The sequence below is a fragment of the Falco peregrinus genome, chromosome 3 (assembly GCF_023634155.1).
Source record: "Falco peregrinus isolate bFalPer1 chromosome 3, bFalPer1.pri, whole genome shotgun sequence".
NCBI classification, from domain to species: domain Eukaryota; kingdom Metazoa; phylum Chordata; class Aves; order Falconiformes; family Falconidae; genus Falco; species Falco peregrinus.
In genome coordinates this window covers 115774315-115794591 of record NC_073723.1, presented here as the reverse complement: position 1 = coordinate 115794591, position 20277 = coordinate 115774315, and the positions used below count along the sequence as shown (strand labels likewise).

At 66.4% G+C, this 20277-nt stretch overlaps 2 protein-coding genes across 7 annotated transcripts; one reads left to right on the top strand and one right to left on the bottom strand.

Moving 5' to 3' along the window:
• The first annotated feature begins 2897 nt into the window (after positions 1-2897).
• Positions 2898-9533, top strand: SYTL1 (synaptotagmin like 1). Of its 4 annotated transcripts, none has more exons than XM_055800288.1 (16): positions 2898-3458; positions 4216-4265; positions 5275-5535; positions 5864-6009; positions 6088-6199; positions 6498-6537; positions 6885-6984; positions 7178-7272; positions 7671-7796; positions 7889-8055; positions 8139-8241; positions 8349-8510; positions 8583-8661; positions 8741-8840; positions 8928-9133; positions 9248-9533. In XM_055800288.1, exons 3-16 carry the CDS (start codon positions 5324-5326, stop codon positions 9385-9387), a joined length of 1788 nt encoding a protein of 595 aa, XP_055656263.1. In that variant the 5' UTR covers positions 2898-3458; positions 4216-4265; positions 5275-5323; the 3' UTR covers positions 9388-9533. The 4 variants fall into 4 exon arrangements, with proteins under 4 accessions (XP_055656263.1, XP_055656261.1, XP_055656262.1 ...); XM_055800286.1 differs by having other exon boundaries at positions 2899-3458; positions 4008-4265; XM_055800287.1 differs by lacking the exon at positions 2898-3458 and having other exon boundaries at positions 3896-4265.
• Positions 9531-19532, bottom strand: MAP3K6 (mitogen-activated protein kinase kinase kinase 6). Of its 3 annotated transcripts, none has more exons than XM_055800284.1 (28): positions 18523-19530; positions 17888-18027; positions 17178-17201; positions 16570-16757; positions 16284-16452; positions 15997-16103; positions 15705-15875; positions 15261-15373; positions 14949-15108; positions 14671-14821; positions 14362-14469; positions 14244-14293; positions 14030-14125; positions 13632-13716; positions 13416-13549; positions 13210-13337; positions 12973-13109; positions 12708-12813; positions 12394-12551; positions 12107-12287; positions 11868-12030; positions 11421-11586; positions 11137-11322; positions 10894-10999; positions 10420-10648; positions 10078-10330; positions 9881-9957; positions 9531-9773 (listed from the first exon to the last, which is right to left on the bottom strand). In XM_055800284.1, the coding sequence occupies exons 1-28, from the start codon at positions 18821-18823 to the stop codon at positions 9719-9721; spliced, it is 3942 nt and encodes a 1313-aa protein (XP_055656259.1). In that variant the 5' UTR covers positions 18824-19530; the 3' UTR covers positions 9531-9718. The 3 variants fall into 3 exon arrangements, with proteins under 3 accessions (XP_055656259.1, XP_027643779.2, XP_055656260.1); XM_027787978.2 differs by having other exon boundaries at positions 9531-9756; XM_055800285.1 differs by lacking the exons at positions 9531-9773; positions 9881-9957; positions 10078-10330; positions 10420-10648 and having other exon boundaries at positions 10898-11031; positions 18523-19532.
• Between the last annotated feature and the right edge of the window lie 745 nt (positions 19533-20277).

Below are 20277 nucleotides of genomic sequence, written 5' to 3'. Positions count from 1 at the left end.
GCCAGCGCATGTGGCTGGGCTGCCTGCGGCCCTGCTGCCTCTGGGCTGTGGTGCACCCAGGGCTGCAGGACCCTCGTCATCCTCAGCCACCCCATCGTCCCATGTTTCCCAGGCAGGGGAGGGGAAGGGGGCGCAAGACCCAGCTCTGGGGGCTCTTGATGCCCACATCTTCCCAGACAGGCCTCGTACATCGTTCCCAGCCAGAGGCCAAGGTGGAAATGCCACAAGGTCCCTGCTCTACTGCAGGGATTAAAAATTAAAGAGGAGCTGGCCTCCGTCCCCGTGTGCCTGGGAGCACTGGAGTGGCACGTCCAAGGCACTGGGAGGGCAGAGGGCACTGGGAGCTGAGTCCCTGGGAAGGGGCTGGTGCCAGAAGACCCCTCACTGGGGGGGACATGGCGGTGTAAAAGCAAGGGCAGAAAGAGAAAGGGGGATTTGGGGCTGGGGGAGGCTCTGGGGGTGTGTGCAGAGGAATTATAGAGGAATGAGGGCAGGTTAATGACCATTGATAACGTACAGCGGTGGGCTGGCTTCAGGGGGGGGGCGGGGGGCGGGGGCGGGGGCTGGTGTGGATGGGGTGCAGCTGTGGCTGGTTCCTGCTAAGTAGTTAAATAGCTCTGAGGGGATGGAAGAGGAGCACTGGATGGAGAGAGACCTGGAAGAAGTGGAGGGAGGAGAGAGTGCCCCAGGTGCAGGGGGGACATGGAGAGGCCCCGGGAGAAGAAAGGGGCCTGGGTGAGGAGAGGCCGGCTGGAAGAGGAGCCTGGAGAAGGGAGAATCTGGGTGCAGCAGAGGCAAGAAGCAGGGTGGGCTGGCATGGAGAGGATGGAGAAACAGCCCGGACAGTAGATGAGCTTGTGAAACCTTGTGGGGGACCGGTGGTTGTGCCGGGACAAGGTGTGGGAACTGCTTATGGAAGCTAACTGGGATGGGATGGTAAAAGCCTTGCTGCAGCCGGTGAGTTTGGATAGTGCTGCGACAGGGGTGCCTGGGGGGGGATTCGGCATCTCCTGCCTCTGCCACCTGTGTTGGCTCCAGGTGTCAGGAGGAAGCCCTGCCCTCCCCTCCAGAGTCCCTGGGAGAGGGACCCCCACCTGGCCTGGCCTTCTGCCCCCAGCACCCCCTGGCTGGGGGGATGTGGGCTAGGGGCCACCCCAGGGCCCCCATCCCTCTGAGGTGGCAGCTGGTGGCCGTGGAGCTCAGCTCTCACAGGAGCCTTAAAATCCCCGGTTTCCCTTGATGCCCCCAGCCCCATGGACCACCCTGGGTGTGCTCGCCCGGTGGTCCCACTGCTCACACAGCCAGGGCGGTGCCGCTGTGGGTGCTGCCCCACTCCCCACCCACAAGCCCACTGGTGGGCGAGATGCTGCCCCAGCACGTGCTCCCTGCCTCAGTTTCCCCCCAGGAGACCCTGGCTGGACCCGAAGAACAAGTCTGGGGGTGATGTGGGAACAGAGCTGGGGAGTGGGATGGGACTTGCTCCTTGCCCCTGCTCCCTCCCCGCTGCCAGCGCTGGTTGGGGCTGGCCCTGGCGGTGCCCAAACACCCAGTGCAGAAATGAGGCAGAACCAGTTCTGCGCACCCGCCGGGGTGCTGCCAGCACCCAGCACCCAGGGGCAGGGGTGTTTGCTCCCATGGGTGCTGCTCCGGGAGGCGGTGGAGCTGGGCTGCAGGCCATTGCGGCTGCCGGGCTCACCCCGGGGTCTCTGCAAGGAAATCTGTCCCCAAGGGCTGGCCCAGTGCCTTGTGCTGGTGGCCAGGGTGTCACTGGGCTGATGAAGCCTCCTCCGGCCACCTGGGGCAGAGGGAGGCTCTGCTCTGTGGGCGCTCCCTCACTGCACCTCTGGGTCACCAGGGATGGTGTGGGGACGCACCCCGCAGGATGTGACCCACTGCTCCCCCACACCTCCAGCCCCCGGTTGGGCTCTGGCAGGGTGTGCCCTGAGCTGCCTGCCCGTGGCCCAAGGAGGGGCACTGCAAGCCCATCACTGGGGGGTCAGGTACAACCCATCCATCCATCACCAGAGATCCACGAGCAGGGGACGGATCCTGCCACGTCCTTTCCTGTCCCAGCCGATAAACATTCTGGTGCTGGTACAAAGGGTCCAGGATGCACAGAAAGGACTTGGTGCCCACCTGGGGTGACCCGGAGCTGAGCCATGAGCCCATAAGCACCCCTGTGGGGACACGCCAGTCCCTGAGCCACCACCCCTCACCCCTGCAGAGACCTGGCCGCACTCATTGCATCTCCAGAGCACCCACAGAGCATCTGGGGCCCTCTCCCCACCAGAGCCAAGCAGCGAGCACCCTGCGAGGGGAGGAAGGGGCGGGTGGCCGACAGACAGACAGAGCCGTTGCTAAAGTCTCATTTCCTTAGAAACCACACTAAAAATAATCCCCTTTTCTTGTGGTCCTGTGCTCAGCGTGTGCTGCCAGGCTGCTGCACCCTGCTGCAATTCCTCCCCCAGCTGCGCTGCCGTCTCGCTGTAAAGCTGGTGGGGTGATGGCAGGAGCCTGGTGGGGAGCCTGACAGCACACACCCCCCCCCCCCAGCCAGCCACCTTCCCCTTGTGATCGAGGGAAACTGAGGCACAAGCCCCTGCTGTGCCGGGGAAGGATGCTCCTGCCCTGGGTGCTGGGTTTTACCACTGCCAGGCGTTGCTGGCCTGATCCGGCACGGTGCTGAGCACCCAGGTTTGTCCTGGGTGGTTGGGAGCCCCGGCCCTTTGGAATAAGATGGGATTGTGCTGGACAGGATGGGAGCTGCGGGGCTGCGGGTGGCCAAGGGCTAGGGAATGTGGGGCTGGGGGTGGCCTTGCGGTGAGGCTGGGGGGCTGGGGCTGTCCCCCGGGATGGGAGCCATGGGGCTGGTGACACCCTGTGGGATGGGGGTGCTGCAAAGCCCCAGGACCCTGTGCTGCCCCACACGGGACTTTTGGATGGGGGTAGGAGGTGGGGGCTGCAGGGTTTTACTGCTGCCCCCACGCCCAGCAAAGACCAGTTCCCCCCAGTGCAGCCCAGGAGCTCCCCCAGAGCTGCTCCGCATAAGGCACCCCGCGGCCACATCCTGCCCCACGTGCCCCCCAAGGAACCCCTGGGTGAGGCTGGGGGTCTCCCACCCCATTCCCGTGCTCTGAGACTCCACCAGCCTTGGAGGGGGTCCCCCTACCTTGGGGTGCTTCCCCTCTGCACCACCCCTTCTCAGACTGCTTGACGCCTCCCAGTTCAGCCCAGTTCAGCCCAGTTCAGTCCCGTCCGGCGGGTGCTGCTGGCTCCAGTCCCTGCTTTCGTGCTGCCGGGGCGAGGAGGTGCTTGCTCGGCTGCGGTTGACTCAGCTCCAGGCCACCAGCACCCTGCCGAGGGTGGGGACTGGGGGCCACCCACCTTCCCCAGGGTCCCCGTGGGGTGCTGGCGGTGGGACACGAGCCACTGTGACCCCCACGTGCAGTCCTGGGCAGGTAAGGGTGGCCGTGGGGCTGAGGGGCTGACCCCACTGCTTGCCCGACGGTGGGGGGGGCACCAGCATTCCGGGGTGAGCGGGGTGGGGGTCTGGCTTCTCGCCCTGCTTTGGGGGGGCTGCAGCCCCCCTCCCACTCTGCTCCCCACTGAGGAGGGGCGGGATGGGGGCTCAGGGACACAAATTTCTGTGGTGGCTCCTATTGTCCCCATGCTGTGCCAGAGGCCTGGCTGGGACAGTGGGGCAGGATGGGGTCTGAAGCCACGGTGCTGGCCCCTGGTGCTGGGAGGGAGCTGGGGGGCACTGGGGGGGGCGCAACCCTGGGCTGCGGTGGAAGCAGCTGGGATCTGCCGGTCCCCAGGGGCCTGGGGGTGGGGGGCGAGCCTGGGTGCATTTGGGCGGCAGGGAGGAGGAGGGGGATGTGTTTCAAACCATGCATCACCCCCCTCCGTCGCGGTGGGCTGCTTGCAAACAAAAACGGGGGACGTGCACCCTCCCTAGCTGCGGCTTACTGGGGAGGTTTAACTGGTTTGACTGGTCTCCCATACAGGGTGGGGGGGCCGGGTGCCCAGCACCCCTCTGCACAGCGGCGTGGGTGCTTGTTTACTGCCCTGCTGTGCCCACCTGTGGGGGTCCCCGCGGGGGCTGGGGGACCACGGCAGCACCCGGGCCAGACCTGGGTGACCTTTGTGGGTGCTGGCTCTGTTCCGGGGTGGGGGGACACCCCCGTGTGCCACCAGTAAACAGGATACGAGCAGGCTGCGGCGAGGAGGCAGTGGCAGCATCGTCCCAGCTCCGGTGACAGCTGGTAAGTGCCCCCTGAGACCCCCAGCCAGCCCTGGTGCAGCCTGGCTGGGTGCTGGTGGGTGTCACAGGCTCCCCATGTTAAGCATGGGGAGTGGGGTGCTGGGGGTGTTCCAGGTAGTGTGGGGGGGTCCCTGGTGTGTGATGTGGGGGGTCCCCAGTGCTGGCTCACAGCGGGGTCTGTGGTGGGGTTGGCATCCAGCCCACCCAACGTCCCTGGTGTGCTCAGATCCTGTGCTGGGATCCTCAGCTCTGGGGGATGCCTGAGACCAGACACCCCCCAGGGCTGGGGACAGGGGCACCCGGGGGCAGGGACAGGGTCACATTCGGGACTGGGGACAGGACCACTGGTGTCCGAGCCCCACGGTGGAGGTGGGAGCCCCACAGCTGTGCCAGGATGCGGCAGTGCCGGTGCTCACATCCCGGGGGGGGGGCACCGGGGTCGGTGGGGGGCTGGGGGAGGCAGCACCGATCCTGCCCCACCGCTGCTGCAATTTCCTGCCCTTGGCATCTCAGGCCGGACAGAGCTTCCTCCGTGCCAGGGCCAGGAAGGGCAGCAGTGAGGCAACGCCGGGCAGTGGGGCAAGAACCCCCGCTGCACCCCCCACCCTGGGAGCTGTGATGAGCTGAGGATGGTCTCAGCCTGGTTTGGTCTTAGCCTGTCAGGGGGGCAGCCAAGCCCCCTTTTGCCACCTGCCTTGGTGCCGTGGCAGCCGCGCAGGCCGTGGGAAAGCGGGCAGGGGCTGAGCTGGCCCTGAGCAAACACCCTTTGCAAACACGGGCTGCGGGCAGGATCCCGGCAGCGGGCAGGGCTGGCCCTGGCATGGGGCCGGCAGCGGAAGGAGCGGCAGTGCTTCCCCCAGCCTGCCCGCGGGCTTGCCTGTGCCCCTTCCCTTGGTGCCCTTGGCATCATCCCACCCCTCGATTTGTCCCCGTTGGGGGTCCTGGGGGTGTTTTGGGGTGCAATAGGTGTGTATGGGTGCATGCTGAGCTTCCACTCCGTCTCTTTGCAGAGGGTCAGGATGATTTCCACCCCAAAGCGACCCCAAGGTCCCTCTCCAGATGCTGGCATCACTGGTGCATGCCCGGCACCCTAAGCCACCCCGGCCACAGCCCCCCACTTCTTGCCACCCACCTGGGCCCGCCATGGCACTGGAGCTGGGGGCTGAGGCACTGCTGGACCTGAGCTTCCTGACGGAGGAGGAGAGGTGTGCCATCGCCGAGGTGCTGCGCCGTGACTGGCAGCTCCGCCGCCGCGAGGAGGGGCGCATCAGGTGAGGTGGGGGTGTCCCCTCTTGGGGACAGCATGAACCCCCCAAAAGCAGCCAGCTTGGGGTCCATCACCCTTGGGGACAGAGCAGCCAGGCTGGGAGATCTCCTTTCCCCTGGGAATGGGGCACCCATTGAGCCCGGCCAGGGTGAAGCCCCATGGTGGGTGACACCAGCCTTGGGGGTCCCAAGCCCTGTGGGAGATGGTGGCTGGTGTCCCCGGGACCAGTCGTGGTGGCTCCATCATCCACTTGGGAAGGGTGATGGAGCAGTGGCAAAGGGGTCGGTGGCAGCACTGGGGTGGGGGAGCCAACGCCGCCCTCCCACCACCAGCAAGCTCCGCAAGTCGGTGTCGGACCCGGTGCGGCTGAGGACCCTCACCGGGGACTGGTTCTGCGATGCCCGTGCCCAGCGCCACCGGCACCACCTGGGCTCCGACCTTGTCCGCGCCTCCATCCGCCGCAGGAGGCGGCCCCGGGGTAGGTGAGGGACAGGGACACGGGGCGGGGGACACCAGGGGCCAGGGCTCAGCCTGCTGAGGTCCCCGATGTCCCCAGGAGTGGGGGACCTGGAGTGTGGCCCCAGCCTGGGCGAGCTGGAGGCCATCAGCGAGCCGCTGACAGAAAGGGAGGATGAGGATGAGGACGGTGTGGCAGAGCTGAAGGAGAGGTGAGCGGGGGCTTCCATCCCATCCCACAGGTGGCATCTCTTACCAGTACCCCACTGGGGGTGGCATGGTCCTGGGGCGCCCAGCAGGAGTCAGGTGGGGGAGTCAGAGCAGAGCCCACGGTGCAGGGGGTGACACCGCCAGAGCTGCACCGTCCCGGTGTCTGCCCATCCACCAGCCAGGGGGTTCTGCAGCCCTGCGGGCCCCCAGCTCCGTAAATAGCTGCAGGGGTGGGGGGCAGAAAGTGCTCGTTAGCCTAATTCCTTGTCGAGAGAAACTAATTATTGTCTCTTCTCGCAGTCCCCCTACCGAGGAGGCGCAGGCGGCTGCAGAGCCCCAGGTCGGTGCCTGGTGTTGGGGTTGAGCCGGCAGGGCAGAGCCTGCAGCCGGTACCCGATGCCCGGGTGATGGGCTCAGTCAGTGGGGGAGCACCCTGCAGCCTGGGTCACCCTGACTGCCACGGCCCCAGAGCTACGGTAGCTCCCCAGGAGGGTGCTGCTGTTGGGGCCAGCCTTGTGCCTGGTCTTACAAAGCATGATCCTGAACCTTGTGGTGTGGGGACCGATGTCCCATGGGATGACTGTCCCCCACCCTGTCCCCAGGGACCCAGGGGGCTGGACTGAGGGGAGCAGGTGAGGGTGCCCAGGGTGCCCCTTTTCACCCGTTCCCCTATGTGCCACCTCGCAGGGCAGCCCCACGGCCCCAGCTCTGGAGGGGCACCTGGTGTCACAGCCCCTGCAGCAGGGTGATGTCCCGGCAAGGGAGCAGGACACCCCGGCCCAGCCAGGTAACCATGATGGGGGGGTCAGTGCTGTCATCGGGAGCCGCCCAGCACCGATTACTAGCCCCCTCCTCCCAGCACCCCATCATAGTCCCCCATCCCTCACTTGTCTGCTCACTCCTCTTGTCAAAAAAAGAGGGGACCCCCCCACCCCGTCCCTACTGCATCAGAACCCCCCACCCACACCACACCATTGCAGGCGACACGGTAGGTGGGAACCCCTTCGGCACATCCAGCACGGAGGAAGATGAGGAAGAGCCTGACTCTGCGCACATCAGCCCCAGTGCTGGGCAGGTGGGATGGTGGGACTGGGGGGGCTGTATGGGGCTATTTAAGGCTGTATGGGACTGGGGGGGCTGTATGGGGCTATTTAAGGCTGTATGGGACTGGGGGGGCTGTATGGGACTGGGGGGGCTGGAGGAGGCTGTATGGTGTTGGGGTGGGCTGGAGGGGGCTATGTAGAGCTGTATGGGATTGGGGGAGCTGGAGCTGGAGGGGGCTACATAGAGCTGGAGGGGGCTATATAGGCCGGTATGGAGTATGGGGGGGGGGTATGTGTTGTAGGGGGCTGGGGGGGCCGTCTGAGGCGTGCCAAGCCAGCACCAGGCACTTGCTGGGAGCCCTCAGGAGCCCACACCGGGGATGGGGTCTGGGGCGGGTGTTGCTGACCCCTCTTTGCTTTGCATCTCCAGGGCCCAGGGACCCCCCAGACAGATCCGGTATCCCCAGGCCATGTGCCCCTGCAGAATGGCCACGTGCCCCCAAGCAGCCTGCTGAGCACCACCAGCTCCTCTGTGTCCAGCCTCAGCTCCTCCACGGTACGGGGCTGGGGGCTGTTGAGGTGGGGGGGGGGGGGGGGGGGGGGGGGGCACCTTTCCAGCCCCCCTGACCCTGTCCCACCACCCTGCAGCTGAGCGGCAGCCTGATGAGCCTGTACAGCGAGGGCGAGCTGGGCAGCGTGGCCGTGCGGGGCTGCGTCCAGTTCTCCCTCTGCTACGACCCGGCCAAGAAGGAGCTGCAGGTCCACGTGCTGCGGTGCCGCGAGCTGGCCGAGGCCAAGAAGCAGCGGTCGGACCCGTGAGTGCCCTGGCCACGAGCGGCGATGCCCAGGTGATGCCCACGGTGGTACCCATTGCACCCACCTCATCCTTTGGCTCCAGGTACATCAAGACGTACCTGCTGCCGGATAAGTCCAACCGCAGCAAGCGCAAGACGACGGTGCGCAAGAGGAGCTTGGATCCTATCTTCAATGAGACCCTCAAGGTTTCTAACTCTGCTTTGGGGTGGGTTTGGGGGCTCCCCTTGGTTCAAGGCGGGATGGATGGGTGGGGGCAGATAACCTCACCCTGCCTGTGTCCCCTCCCCACCAGTACAAGCTGGAGAAGAGGGACCTGCAGGGCCGGACCCTGAACCTCTCCGTGTGGCACCACGACAGCCTGGGCAGGAACCTCTTCCTGGGTGAGGTGGAGATCGCACTGGGCACCTGGGACTGGGCCAACACGCGCCCCGAGTGGTTCAGCCTCCAGCCCCGGGTGAGCTCACAGCCCCCACCTGCCCACCTCCCCCCCATCCATAGCCCCCTATAACCCCCCCATCCTCCCCAGATGCCCATCTCCTCAGACGGCCTCGCCAGCCGGGGCAATCTCAATTTGGCATTGAAGTTCATCCCTGCTGGCTCGGAAGGTGAGAGGTGCCCACGGGCACTCAGGTGGGTGGGGGGGTCCAGCGTGGCAGGGTGCCCCTGACCCCCTCCCACCCACAGGTGGGGGGCTGCCACCCACGGGCGAGCTGCACATCTGGGTGAAGGATGCTCAGAGCCTCATCCCTCTGCAGAGCGGCACCGTGGATGCTTTCGTGCAGTGGTAAGGGGGGGGTTGGCACCCTGGGGGGCACCCAGAAGGGCTGGGGGTGTGTGTGTGTGTGTCCCCTCACCCTGCTGTCACCCCCAGCTATGTGCTGCCGGATGACAGCAAGGCAAGCCGGCAGAAGACGCGGGTGGTGAAGCGGAGCCTCAACCCCCTCTTTAACCACACCATGGTGTACGACGGCTTCCAGGCCAAGGACCTGGCCGAGGCGTGCGCCGAGTTCACCCTCTGGCACCACGAAGCCTTTTCCAAGCGCCAGCTGGGTGGCATCCGGCTCAGCCTGGGCACAGGTGAAGGGGGGGGGCAGCCCCGGGCACCCCAGGGTGCCCCCCCCGCAGCTTGCAGGGGGGTGGTGGCAGCAGCAGGGTGGCTGGGGGGGGGTGACGATGGTGGTCTCTCCGCAGGGAGCAGCTACGGGCTGCCAGTGGGCTGGATGGACTCGACGGCGGAGGAGCGGGGAGTGTGGGGGCGCCTGCTCCAGCAGCCCGGCCAGTGGGTGGAAGCGTTGCTGCCCCTGAGGACCAATTTGGTCCCCCGGGCATAGCCCCCAGCCCCCCAAGGGACCCCCCGGGGCCAGCGAGACTGTGGGACCCTCGGGGGAACAGAGCTGAGCCTGGAGCATCACTGTGAGGGGCTGGGGTCTGCACGCCCCCTACTCTTTCAGCAGCAATGAAGTGGCACCGGAGGGCACATTTGGCAGCTGTTTATTGCTGTGGGCACCGTACCCTGAGTTCTCCCTCTGGTGTGGGGCTGGAGCTGCTGCTCCTGGTGTGGGGCTGTCCCCTCCATCGCTGTCCTGCCAGCCCCTGGGCCGGGTCCCAGCCCTGGGGTGGGGGCTCACTCCCCTTCCCGCTGGGTGAGGGTCTGGCGATGCTCTAGGATGGCTGCCCAGAGGCGGTACGCCAGCCCACGCCTGCGGGGACGCAGGGGCTGTTGGAGGGAGGGGACTAAGCCGTGTGTGTCCCCGTCTCCCAGCACTGCCCCCACTACCCGCCCCCCCCAACCAGGCCGGTAGGGACAATGCGGGCTGGTGGTACCTGATGCCCACGTAGAAGAGGTCATCAGGGGTGGCACAGCCCAGGAGGTCGCGCAGGGTGAAGCCGTGGGAGAGGAGCTGCGGGAGGTGGTGGGGGGTGTTGGGGGGGCAATGCCGGGGGGGCTGCCCTCCTCACGCCAGCAGGACCCGACCCCAGCCCCCATGTAGCTCCACGTGCCAACTGGCCGCGGGCCTCACCGTGGCCGTGGTGACCGGGTCCGTGCCATGCTGCTGCAGCCACTCAAGGAGAAGGGGATCGGCTTGTCCCTGGGCTGAGGGGCTCGGGGGCGAGTGACCCTGCCCAGGGGTGAAGCACCCCAGGGCAACCTCCTCGTGCTCACCCCTGCGCTGGGGCTGGCTGGGGACCCCGGTGTCCTCATCCGTGGGGTGAAGAGCCTGCTGCATCAACCGCTGCCACTCCTGCTCCTTCTTGGCCAGCTCCTGGAGCAGCCTGGGGGAGAGCAGGGCATGGACGGGCACCCGCGGGGGCACGGACTGGCACCCGGGGAGATGGAGGTACAAGGGCTGGCAAAGCCCTACCTGCTTGTCTCCATGCGGAGACGGCAGAGCTGTGCCACCAGCACCGAGGGTGCCTGCAGGGAGGGCAGGGGGTCTGGCTGGGTGGTGGGGCCAGTGCTGAGCCCCGAATTGGGGCTGTCCTGCTGGGGTTGGCTCCTGGGGATGAACAGCCTTGGCAGCACAGAGTCATCCTTGTCACTCGTGTCCTTGGTGCTGTCCCCTGCCACACAGCTGGCCTTCAGTCCCAGGTCTGTGGGGGCAGAGGTGGTGGTGGGCACAGAGAGGTGCCCTGGACCCCAGAGCATCAGGGATAAAATGGGGAGCTGGGCCTGGCCAAGGTTTCCCCAGTGCTGGTCCCCCCTCAACATCCCCTTCCCAGTACCCCGCAAGTCCCCCAGCCCACCCTGCGCCAGCCACCCTCTTCCTCCACTCAGCCAGCCAGCCATGGTGGTGGGACCCAGACCCATGTCCTAGCTGTCCCCCAGTGCCACCCACCTCTCACCAGCATGGTGAAAGCTGCCTGCACCGCCTGGCTCATGGCATCATCCAGTGCAAACATCCAGTGGGGTTTGATGTGATGCCGGCGCAGGATCCGTCTCACCTGGAAGGGGCAGAGCCGTGCCAGGGCATCACCTGCACCAGGATGCCACCCATGCCAGGGTATCACCCACACTGGGGGATCGCCTGCACCAGGGCAGCACCCGCTTGGCACCCTACCATGCCAGCCCAGGCACTCACCGCTGCCTGGAAGCCGAAGAGGGGAGCCTGGAGGTGGGGGAGGCTCAGCCCCTCTGCCCGCAGCCGGGTCTGCAGTGCCAGGAGGTCCTGGCGCAGCTGGTCCTGGCTGGGGCGCTGGATGTAGCTCCGCAGGCAGCTCAGCAGCTGGGCGAGATGCTCCGAGCCCAACCTCGCCCCTGCCGTGCTCTGGGTGGGCGAGGGAGATGATGCTCAGGGGCTGCCACCATGCCCACTCTCCGTCCAGCTGCTGTGCAGAGCCCCCACCCCGCGCACCCAGCACCCACCTGGCTCTCCTCCAAGGCCGCGATGATGCCTGGTGCCTCGGCGGCGAGGACACGGTGCAGCGTGGCCCGGCGCTTGCTGTCCTTCCGCAGGAGGAACCGGTCCCCGCTCTCCTCGAGGGAGGACGAGCGCAGGCTGTGGTCGGAGCTGGCTGAGCCCTGGGCAGTACTAGGGGAAGGCAGGCAGGGCTGGCACTGTCCCCCCTCAGCCTCGGGCATTTAGGATAGTGGCCTTGGGGTGGGCACAGCCATTGTGCTTGGCAGAGGGCATGGGGGACCTCCTGCAAGCCCCCCAGGTTGTAATGGGGAGGGAGGCGATGCCCTGGCACAAGGAGGGGGCATTGCAGGGTGCAGCACTGGGACATGGCAGGGGGAGTGGGTGCCACGGGAGGCAGAAAGCCACCCCCCACCCAGGGTCCCTCCATCGCCCCCGTGCCTGGGATGCCCTACCCCAAGTTGCTGCGGCTGGAGGCTGCCTCACCGGGGTGGCACGGGAGGAGGGGGCTGCCCGCTGTGCCCCTCACCGGGGCATCCTGCCTGGCTGAGGAACATCCCCTGGTCCCATCGCTGCCCTCCACATCTCCACCCTGCTGCCCAAGGTGGGGGGGGTCACCTGCCAGGGAGATGATGGAGATGGTTATTCAGCAGCTCATACCAGGACCCCCCCTCCTGCCCCTCCCCCAACTCACCCCCCGCCGGGGGCACGGGCCGGCTCCGAGCCCTCCTGGCATCGGCGAGGAAGGGCTCCTGCAGCAGCGCGGCAGCTGTTGCCCGCTCGGCTGGGTCGGGCTGGAAGCAGCGCAGGATGAATGCTCTGGCTTCGTCCGACATGGACTTGGGCACCTCCGGGTGCATCTTGAACATGCCCACCTAGAGGGGAGGCACTCGTGGGGGCTGCCAAGGGACCGGCCACCCCAAAGCAGGGTGATTTCAGGGCTGGGGAACCCCCCCATCCCCTGCCTAACCCCATGGATACCTTGAACATCGCAGCCTGGGGGCTGCCCAGCTCATAGAAGGGGGGCTTGCCTGTGGCCATCTCGATGATGGTGCAGCCCAAGGACCAGATATCTGCTGGCTTCCCATAGCCCCGCGGCCCCTGGTCGATGATTTCTGGGGCCATGTACTGCAGAGTGCCTGGGGAGAGGATGAGGAAGGGTGAGAGGAGCCCGTATGCATCACCCAAACTCCCCCTGGGGTGCGTTCTCCTTCCCATGCTGGGTACCAGGATGCAGACCCCATCATCACCTGGTCTTTGGCATCCCACCACCCCCAGTCCCGGGCTGCCCATACCCGTGAAGGTCTCGGCGCTGGGGCTGATGCCCGCCAGCCGCTTGGAGGTACCGAAGTCAGAGATCTTCAGCACCCCGCTGTACGTGTTGATGAGGACATTGTCTCCCTGGTGCGAGAAGGGCACCCCAAAATAAAACCAAGCTACAAAAAGCTCCTGGAGCTTGAGCAGGGAATCACCCCAGGGGCTCTGGGCTCCACAGTGCTCCTTGAGATGAAGGGGTCAGGCTTCGTGCCCCCAGCATGGGTGGTTTCCCACCCCCTTCACCTTGATGTCCCGGTGCACGATGTGGTTATCGTGGAGGTAGCTGAGCCCGTCGAGGATCTGGCGGGTGTAGAAGACGATGGTGGGTTCGTTGTCCTTCAGGGGTCCCCACTTGGAGCGCAGCAGGGATGACAGACTCCCTGGAGAGGGGGCACAGAGGGGTGCAGCATCCCTGTTTAGGCCACGCATCTGGCCACGTGTCCCCCTTCGACCCCCAAATCCCATCCCAGCGCTGCCCACCTCCTGGCACCTCCTCCATGAAGATCTTGATGAAGCCACCCTGGCTGATGGAGCCCAGGTACTGCACGATGTTCCTGTGCCGCAGGTGCTTGTGCAAGGCGATCTCCTCGTGCAAGGGCTGTGAGAACCTGCGTGCCAGGACACCAGGGTGAGGGGCTGCCCACGGTCCCCCGGGACCCTCTGGGACCCCCTGGCATGGCACCTACCGGCTGTCCCGCTCTGGGATCTCCTTGATAGCAATGCGCACTTGGTTGCTGAGGCAGCGCCCGGCGTAGACGACCCCGTATGTCCCCCTGCCCAGGACCACCCGCTCGCCCGCCTCCGAGTACTCATAGCTGTACTGTGGGCAGAGAGGCGAGGTGGCAACCTGTTGCCACCCAGCACTCCATGTCACCCCATGTCACCCTGTGCCCCCATCCTACCTCCAGGATGGGCTGTGTGGGGCTGGGCACCTCCTCGCTGCCCGCCGCCTGCTCGGCCAGGAGGGACTGGATCTGGTCGCAGAACCTGCCGGTGGGAGGACAACAGCCCTGAGCCCCAGCAGGGTGCTGGAGACCCCTCGAGCCACCAGAACAGAGGGGCTCCTGCTCCCCCTCCCAGTCTGTCCCCCACCAGTGGCACAAGGGGGGCCTGTGCCACCCTGCTCTGTGGGACCCAGCTGCAGAAGTCGGGTCCCTAGGACACCCCTTTCCCCAAAATTTAAGGTAAGGAAGAAATAGCATGCTCCCACCCCTCCCTGCTCACCAGGGCAGTGGCTGGGGGTCCCCCATGCCCCCGTCAGCAATGTGGGCATCCCCATGCCCCCCATCACCCTGCTCACCACTGGCAGTGCTGCTGGGAGGGGAAGTAGAGCTGGAAATCCTCCTCTGCGTGCATCACGTAGAGGAAGCAGCCCCGTTCGTCGCACTTGCAGATGCTGGAGGGAAAGGACCCCCTACCCCGTCAGCACTGGGGCTGATGGGGTGGGCAGAGGGGCTGTGGGCACATGGGGGCATCCCGGGTCCTGCCAGCAAGGGCACCTGGCACACACTTACCTGACGCCCCGGATGGCCGTGGCCGCAAAGGTCCAGCTTGATGCTGCTTTCTGCAGGAGAAGGGGCAGGTGAGGAGGGGGGCACTGGGGACCCCCATCCCCCGCATCCCCATCCCTACCTCCTCTGTGGGGCAGACAAGGGTGAGCATCAGGGCAGGCTCCTCTGTGCCACCTTGCAGTGCCAGCCGGGCTGGCTGCAGGACCTTGCTGAGCTCCAGGACCAGGACCTGTGGCAGAGGGGGGCTTTGGGGTGAGCCCACTCACCAGGTCCCCAGCCCGCATCCCTGCATCCCCATCCTCCCACCTGGGTTGGCACCGGTGGGCTGCTTGGTGCCTCCCCAAACCCCTGGTGAGCCCAGATGACCAAGTGGTCCCCAGGGATGGCCGGGGGTCTGGGCAGGAGGGGTCAGCTCCGTGGGGCCCCTCACCGGGCAGTGTGGCGTGGCAACGAAGGGCTGGCATGCCTTGAGGAGGAAGCCCAGCCAGAAATCAGCCAGCTCCTGCCGGGCAGAGGGGACCTGTGGGCTCCTCTGGAAGTGTTTGTAGAGCAGGAAGGTCTCCATGACCGAGACCAGGTACCTGCAGGGACAGGCGGCGGTGAAAGAGGAGACAGATGTCCCCAACACCCCCTAAACCCCCTCCTGGGGCACAGACAATGGGGATCGCAGACCCAGCCTTGCCCAGGTGGGCATGTGCCATGCCATACCAGCCCGGTGCGTTGAGCTTGTAGAGCTTCTCAGAAGCTTGGATGACTTTGCTGAGGTCGTTGGCCAAGATGCCGGCTCCAAGGCAAAAGCCCACATCCCAGTAGTAGCACAGCTCCTCCGGGCTGCCCTTGCGACCTTGCAAGCAGCTCAGCTTCACCCCTGGACACGGGAGCAGGAGCCCATCACCTCTCTACTGGCAACCCTGCACCCAGGCACAGCTGCCCCCCGAGCGCCTCCATGTCAATGGACCCCAGTTCCTGGTCCCCATCCCTCGGTGGGTCCTTGTCCCTGACCCATGGGTGGGCACCCACCGATCTGCTGCAGCTGCACGGAGGTTTCAAACTGGTGGCCGGCAGCAACGAGGAGGACGGCAGCGTTGATGCCTGCGTGGAGGCTCGGCTCCACCTCGAAGGCTTTGCTGTACCTGGGCAGAGATGCTGGGTGGAGGGCACGACCACTGCCCGCCCCGCCCCTCCACCAGCCCAAACGTGGCTGCCTTGGGGTCCTTGAGCTGCCCCCTATGATGGGGGTGCACTCCAAAACCAGAAGAAAACCACAAAGAAGTAAAAAAAAAAAATAAAAGCCCAGCAGGAATTAGCATCACCTGCCTCTGCGTTGCTGCTGGAGGGGGCTGAACATGGGGCTGCGCTGCTCAGAACCCCCCGCCCCGAGCCCCTGCAAACCCCCCACACGGGGGCATGCACAGGCAGGCAGGCAGCCCCCAGCCCTGCCCCCAGCCTTGTCCCCAGTCTCACCAGTACAAAGCCTGGTCCCTCATCTTGGTGTCAGTGAAGCTGGAGCTGATGAACATGTCCTTGTAGATGCGGCCGCACAAGCAGAGGAGGTCAGGCGCAGCCCCCTCCCCACGCTCCACCACGGGCAGCAGCACCGACAGAGCCTTCTCCCGGTCCCCGGCACCGTTACGCCTGCACACACACCCCCGGTGCTCGGCAAACGGCACCGCCAGCACCTCAGTCCCTGACCCCCCAGCTCCGTGCCACTGGGATGTCGGGGTGCATGTGTGTGTCGCCCCCCCCCACTGCTCACTGGCTGAGGGCGAAGGCGTAGTGGAAGCGGACATTGTGCTGCTCGGCCACGGTGCAGGTTGGCAGCGCCTGGAGAGTCTCCACCAGCGAGACTATGGCATCGTAATCCTGCGGGAACAGTGGCGGGGCTGAGCCGGTGGCCTCCAGGCTGCCTGTGCCCAGCTCCAGGGGGCGATGCTCTCCCCAGACTGGCCAAACCCTGGGGGTTGCAAGCTCCTCCGAGCAAGGGCAGGCTGTGGAGCACTCCCCAGGGTGATGATAAGGTCCCCGGGACCCCCCAGCCCTCACCTGCACGTCGCGGTAGGAGAGGAGGAGGTTCACCACGATGTCCAGGCTGAGCAGCTCCACGCTGTCCAGGCGCTGCTGGATGCGGGCCAGCTCCCGGCTCAGCTGCTCCCCCCGGTACATCTCCCGTGCCCTCCGGATATCCCGCCGGATTGTCTCCCGAAAATACCCACTGGGCACGGGGGGCAGAGACGTGGAGTTTTTGGGGTGGTGGCAATTCTCTGCCAAGCCCTGCCAGCCCAGGTGGGCATGGGGGTTTGCCCGCAGCCAGGGGAGTGGGCAGCAGTACCAGGAGTTGGTGGGGATCCCCTCCAGCAGCTGGACGAGCCGGGCTGCCAGCGGGGTGAAGGCATCCTCCGCCTCGAAGCTGGGCTGGAAAAGCTCTGTCGGGCACTTCATGGCCCTGTCGTCACAGCAGACGACCTTGTCCTGGGGGGTGACTGCGTAGGGGATGAAGGTGTAGCTGCCACAGAGGTCCTGAGGGAGGGGAGAAGGGGTGAGCGGCTGCGCCAGCCGAGCTGAGAGTCCCTCTCCTTGTGCCCCAGCCCAGCCCCCTCCCCTCAGGCCTGCCCATGCTGCCTGGACCACACAGGCCACGCTAACACAACCACCTGCCATAGCTCGTTAGCAAGGAAAGACAAACCAGCTTTGCCTGACTGCCACCATTATACTCCAGAGTGAACAATCCTGGTTCTTTCAAAACCCGTTACCCCCTCACGTTGCTGTTCCTGGCGTTCGCTCTGAGCTAATGAGGCCCCCTCCAACTCAGACTTGGGGAGAAGTCTCGCTCCCTGTCTGCAATGTCCACCCTCCGAGGCCGGGGGGAGGCAGCTTAGGGGGAGAGAGGCGCTCAGAACCCCCCAGCACTGCGGCAGCAAGCGCGGGGAAGAGACACACCGAGTTCTTCTGGCAGATGTCCTCCTGGGGAGAGAGAGGAGGAGGAGGAGGGATTTAATGAGATTCCCCGGCAAAGGAAATCAGCTGATTTCAGGAGTTACATGGAAAGCATCCAGGGCTAACAAGGCATGCCAGGGCCAAGCCATGAGGGCAGCCAGTTGCCCCCACACCACAAGCATTGGGTGCGGACCCCCCCGCACTCCAGGCAGGGCTGCAAACGCAGCCGGCTTCTCCTCCAAACCCAGCACAGGGAAGGAGTCTCTGAACGGGTGCCTGGGGCTCCCTGAGTCAGGGTGATGCCTGGGGACAATTTGGATGTGCTCCCAGCTCCATTTTTTCCCCCCAAGCAGCAAGAATCCCTCCCACTGGCCCCTTCCGTGCAGAGGGTTTTGCTTCCAAGGAACCAGCTTTCCCCAGGGAAAAGAGCCTGTTCCCAGATTCCCAGCTGGTTGGGGCCAGGGAAGCACCCTGACCCAACTCTGGGACTCACTGGAGGCCTCAGCCACCCCCTCCTCATCCCATCCAGGCACAGGGAAATCTCTGCCAGAGCAGGATGAGACCATGGGAACTCAGCCAGGCTCGGGGGGGTGGGGTGGATGGAGATCCCCCTCCTGCCGGTGCGGATGCTCCAGGCACTCGGGGATATTCCCACCCCAGAGAGCAGCACCCAGGGGGCTGGGGGGGGTGTCTCTGTCCCTGTCCCCACTGACCCGCAGGGCCTGGAGGAGGGGCAGGTCGGCCTGGCAGCACAGCAGAATGTTGTGGGACATATTGAAGCTCTCACGGACGCCCAGGTGGTAGAAGAGGGAGGGTTGGCAGATGGAGTCACTCAGCTCCACCACGGCCACATCTGCAGGCAGGACGGTAGGGATGCTCAGGGCACCGGTGCCAGACCCCTAATTAACGGGGCAGAGGAACCAACCACCCTGGCCTTGGGGGTCCGCATCCCCTAAGCGACGGGATGGCCCTGCCATCACAGCACCCAAGGCCACGGTGAGGGGCACCCGCTGGCCCACCGGCACGGGGTTGAACCCTGAGCAAAGGAAAAGCACGGTCTCCAAAAATCACACCCGCGCGTTTAACGCTAGGGAGGGAGACATCCCGGCAAACATCCAGCCACCCTGGAAAGCAAACAGGAGGAATGCAGAAAAGCAAACAGCGAACCACCCAAGTGCGCAGCTGGAAGAGCTCCACCGGGAGCTGGACAGGGCTGGGGAAAGCCTCGGCCCAGATATTCCCGGCCAACTGGGATAACCAGGCAGAGCGGCAGGAAAAACAGGATGACAGAAACCCCACGGTGGGGCCAAGCCAGGCACATCACCGGCCGAGCGGGTCGCATCCTCACCTGCGTTGTAGAAGCGGTCGAGGGTGCCGGTGTCGCCCAGCGCCAGGGTGCCGAAGGGCAGGGTGTGCAGGCGTGCCCGCAGGTGACAGCAGGCGTCACACAGGCTGCGCAGCGCGGGGCACGCGGCTGGCTCCCGGCCCAGCACGCAGACGATGCTCAGCGCCCGCCGCCCGCTTGCTCGGCCCCGGGGCCTGCACACCGGGCGGCCCGCTGTGCCCGCCACCGCCAGCGGGTCCTGCCAGCAGCTCCCGGTGACCGGCGGGGGCCCTGGTACCTCCGTGGCTGGAGCGGGCTGGTCCATGGTGGGGGCTCACGCTGAGCACGGGGACAGCCCCGCACCCTACACCGAGCTGTCCTTGTCCTTACCGGGAAAGCCCCTAACCTTCCACTGGGCTGCCCTAATGCCCCCCCCCGGGAGAGCCTGTAGCCGGTACCGGGCAATCTGCACCAAACAGCCCCGGTCCCCCCCCCGGGAGACCACGCACCGGGCAGCCCTGTTGCACCCCGGGGATATCCCACACCGGGCAGCCCCGGTCCCCCCCGGGAGACCACGCACCAGCAGCCCTGCTGCTTACCGGGATACTCCCCACTGGACCTCCCTGGTCCCCCCCAGGGATACCCCGCACCGGGCAGCCCCGTGCCCTCCCCGGCAGACCCCGCACCGGGCAGCCCCGTTCCCCCCCGGGGACACCCCGCACCGGCAGCCCTGCTGCTTACCGGGAGAACCGGCGCCGGGCTGCCCCGTTCCCTCCGGGGACACCCCGCACCGGGCAACCCCGTGCCCCCCCGGCAGACCCCGCTCCGGGCAGCCCCGTGTCCCCCGGGAAAGCCCCCTACCGGGCCGGCTCGCACCGGGAGGGTCGGGCCCGCCCCGCTCACCGGCTCCTTCCCGGGCTGCCCCGCACCGGGCTCCGCTCCGCCCCGCTCCGCCCCGGGCACCGGGCGCCGCTTCCGCCGGGCCCGGCCGTGAGTCAAGGGTGGCCCCGCCCGCCCCCCCGCCTCCCTCGGGCCGGTCCTGCGCGCCCCGGGCACGGGTGGCAAAGGGCGGGTTGTGAAACGGGAGCAAGGGGAAGGGGAAGGGGAAGTGGGGGGGGGCCGGGGCCGGTTCCTGCCCCCGGCACGTGTCGCAGCTGAATTAACGGCCCCGAAGTCGCCCGGGGCCGGGCAGCCCCCCCGTACCCCCACCGCATCCCCCTGGCCGGGGCGAGGGGCCGCGGCACGGAGATGGGGTGGAAACGGCTGGCGGGGGGACGGCAGCAGGGCAGGCAGGGTGGGCAGGGGGCAGCAGGCAGGGCAGGGGGCAGCAGGCAGGGCGGCGGGCAGGGCTGCGACCCGTGGCTTTGAAGTGCAGTGTCCCCAGCTGGGAAAGTCTTGGTCCGTGGTGAGATGCAGGGGACAGGCTGGCACAGCACCCTGGGCTGGGCTGTGGTGCAGGCAGGCAGGTCACTGCACAGGCGGACAAGCCACCGTGCAGGCAGGCAAGCCACCAGGCAAGCAGGCAAGCCACCGCACAGGCAGACAAGCCACCGCACAGGCGGACAAGCCACCGCACAGGCGGACAAGCCACCGTGCAGGTGGACAAGCCATCCACGCAGGCAGGCAGGCCACCACATAGTCAGGTAAGCCATCCATGCTGGCAGGCAAGCCACTGCGCAGGCGGACAAGCCACCGTGCAGGCGGGCAAGCCATCCCAGTGTTGTTCCCACAGCAGAGCCGGACCAGCCTGGGCAAGGGGGAGGAGGGGGATGCCGAGCC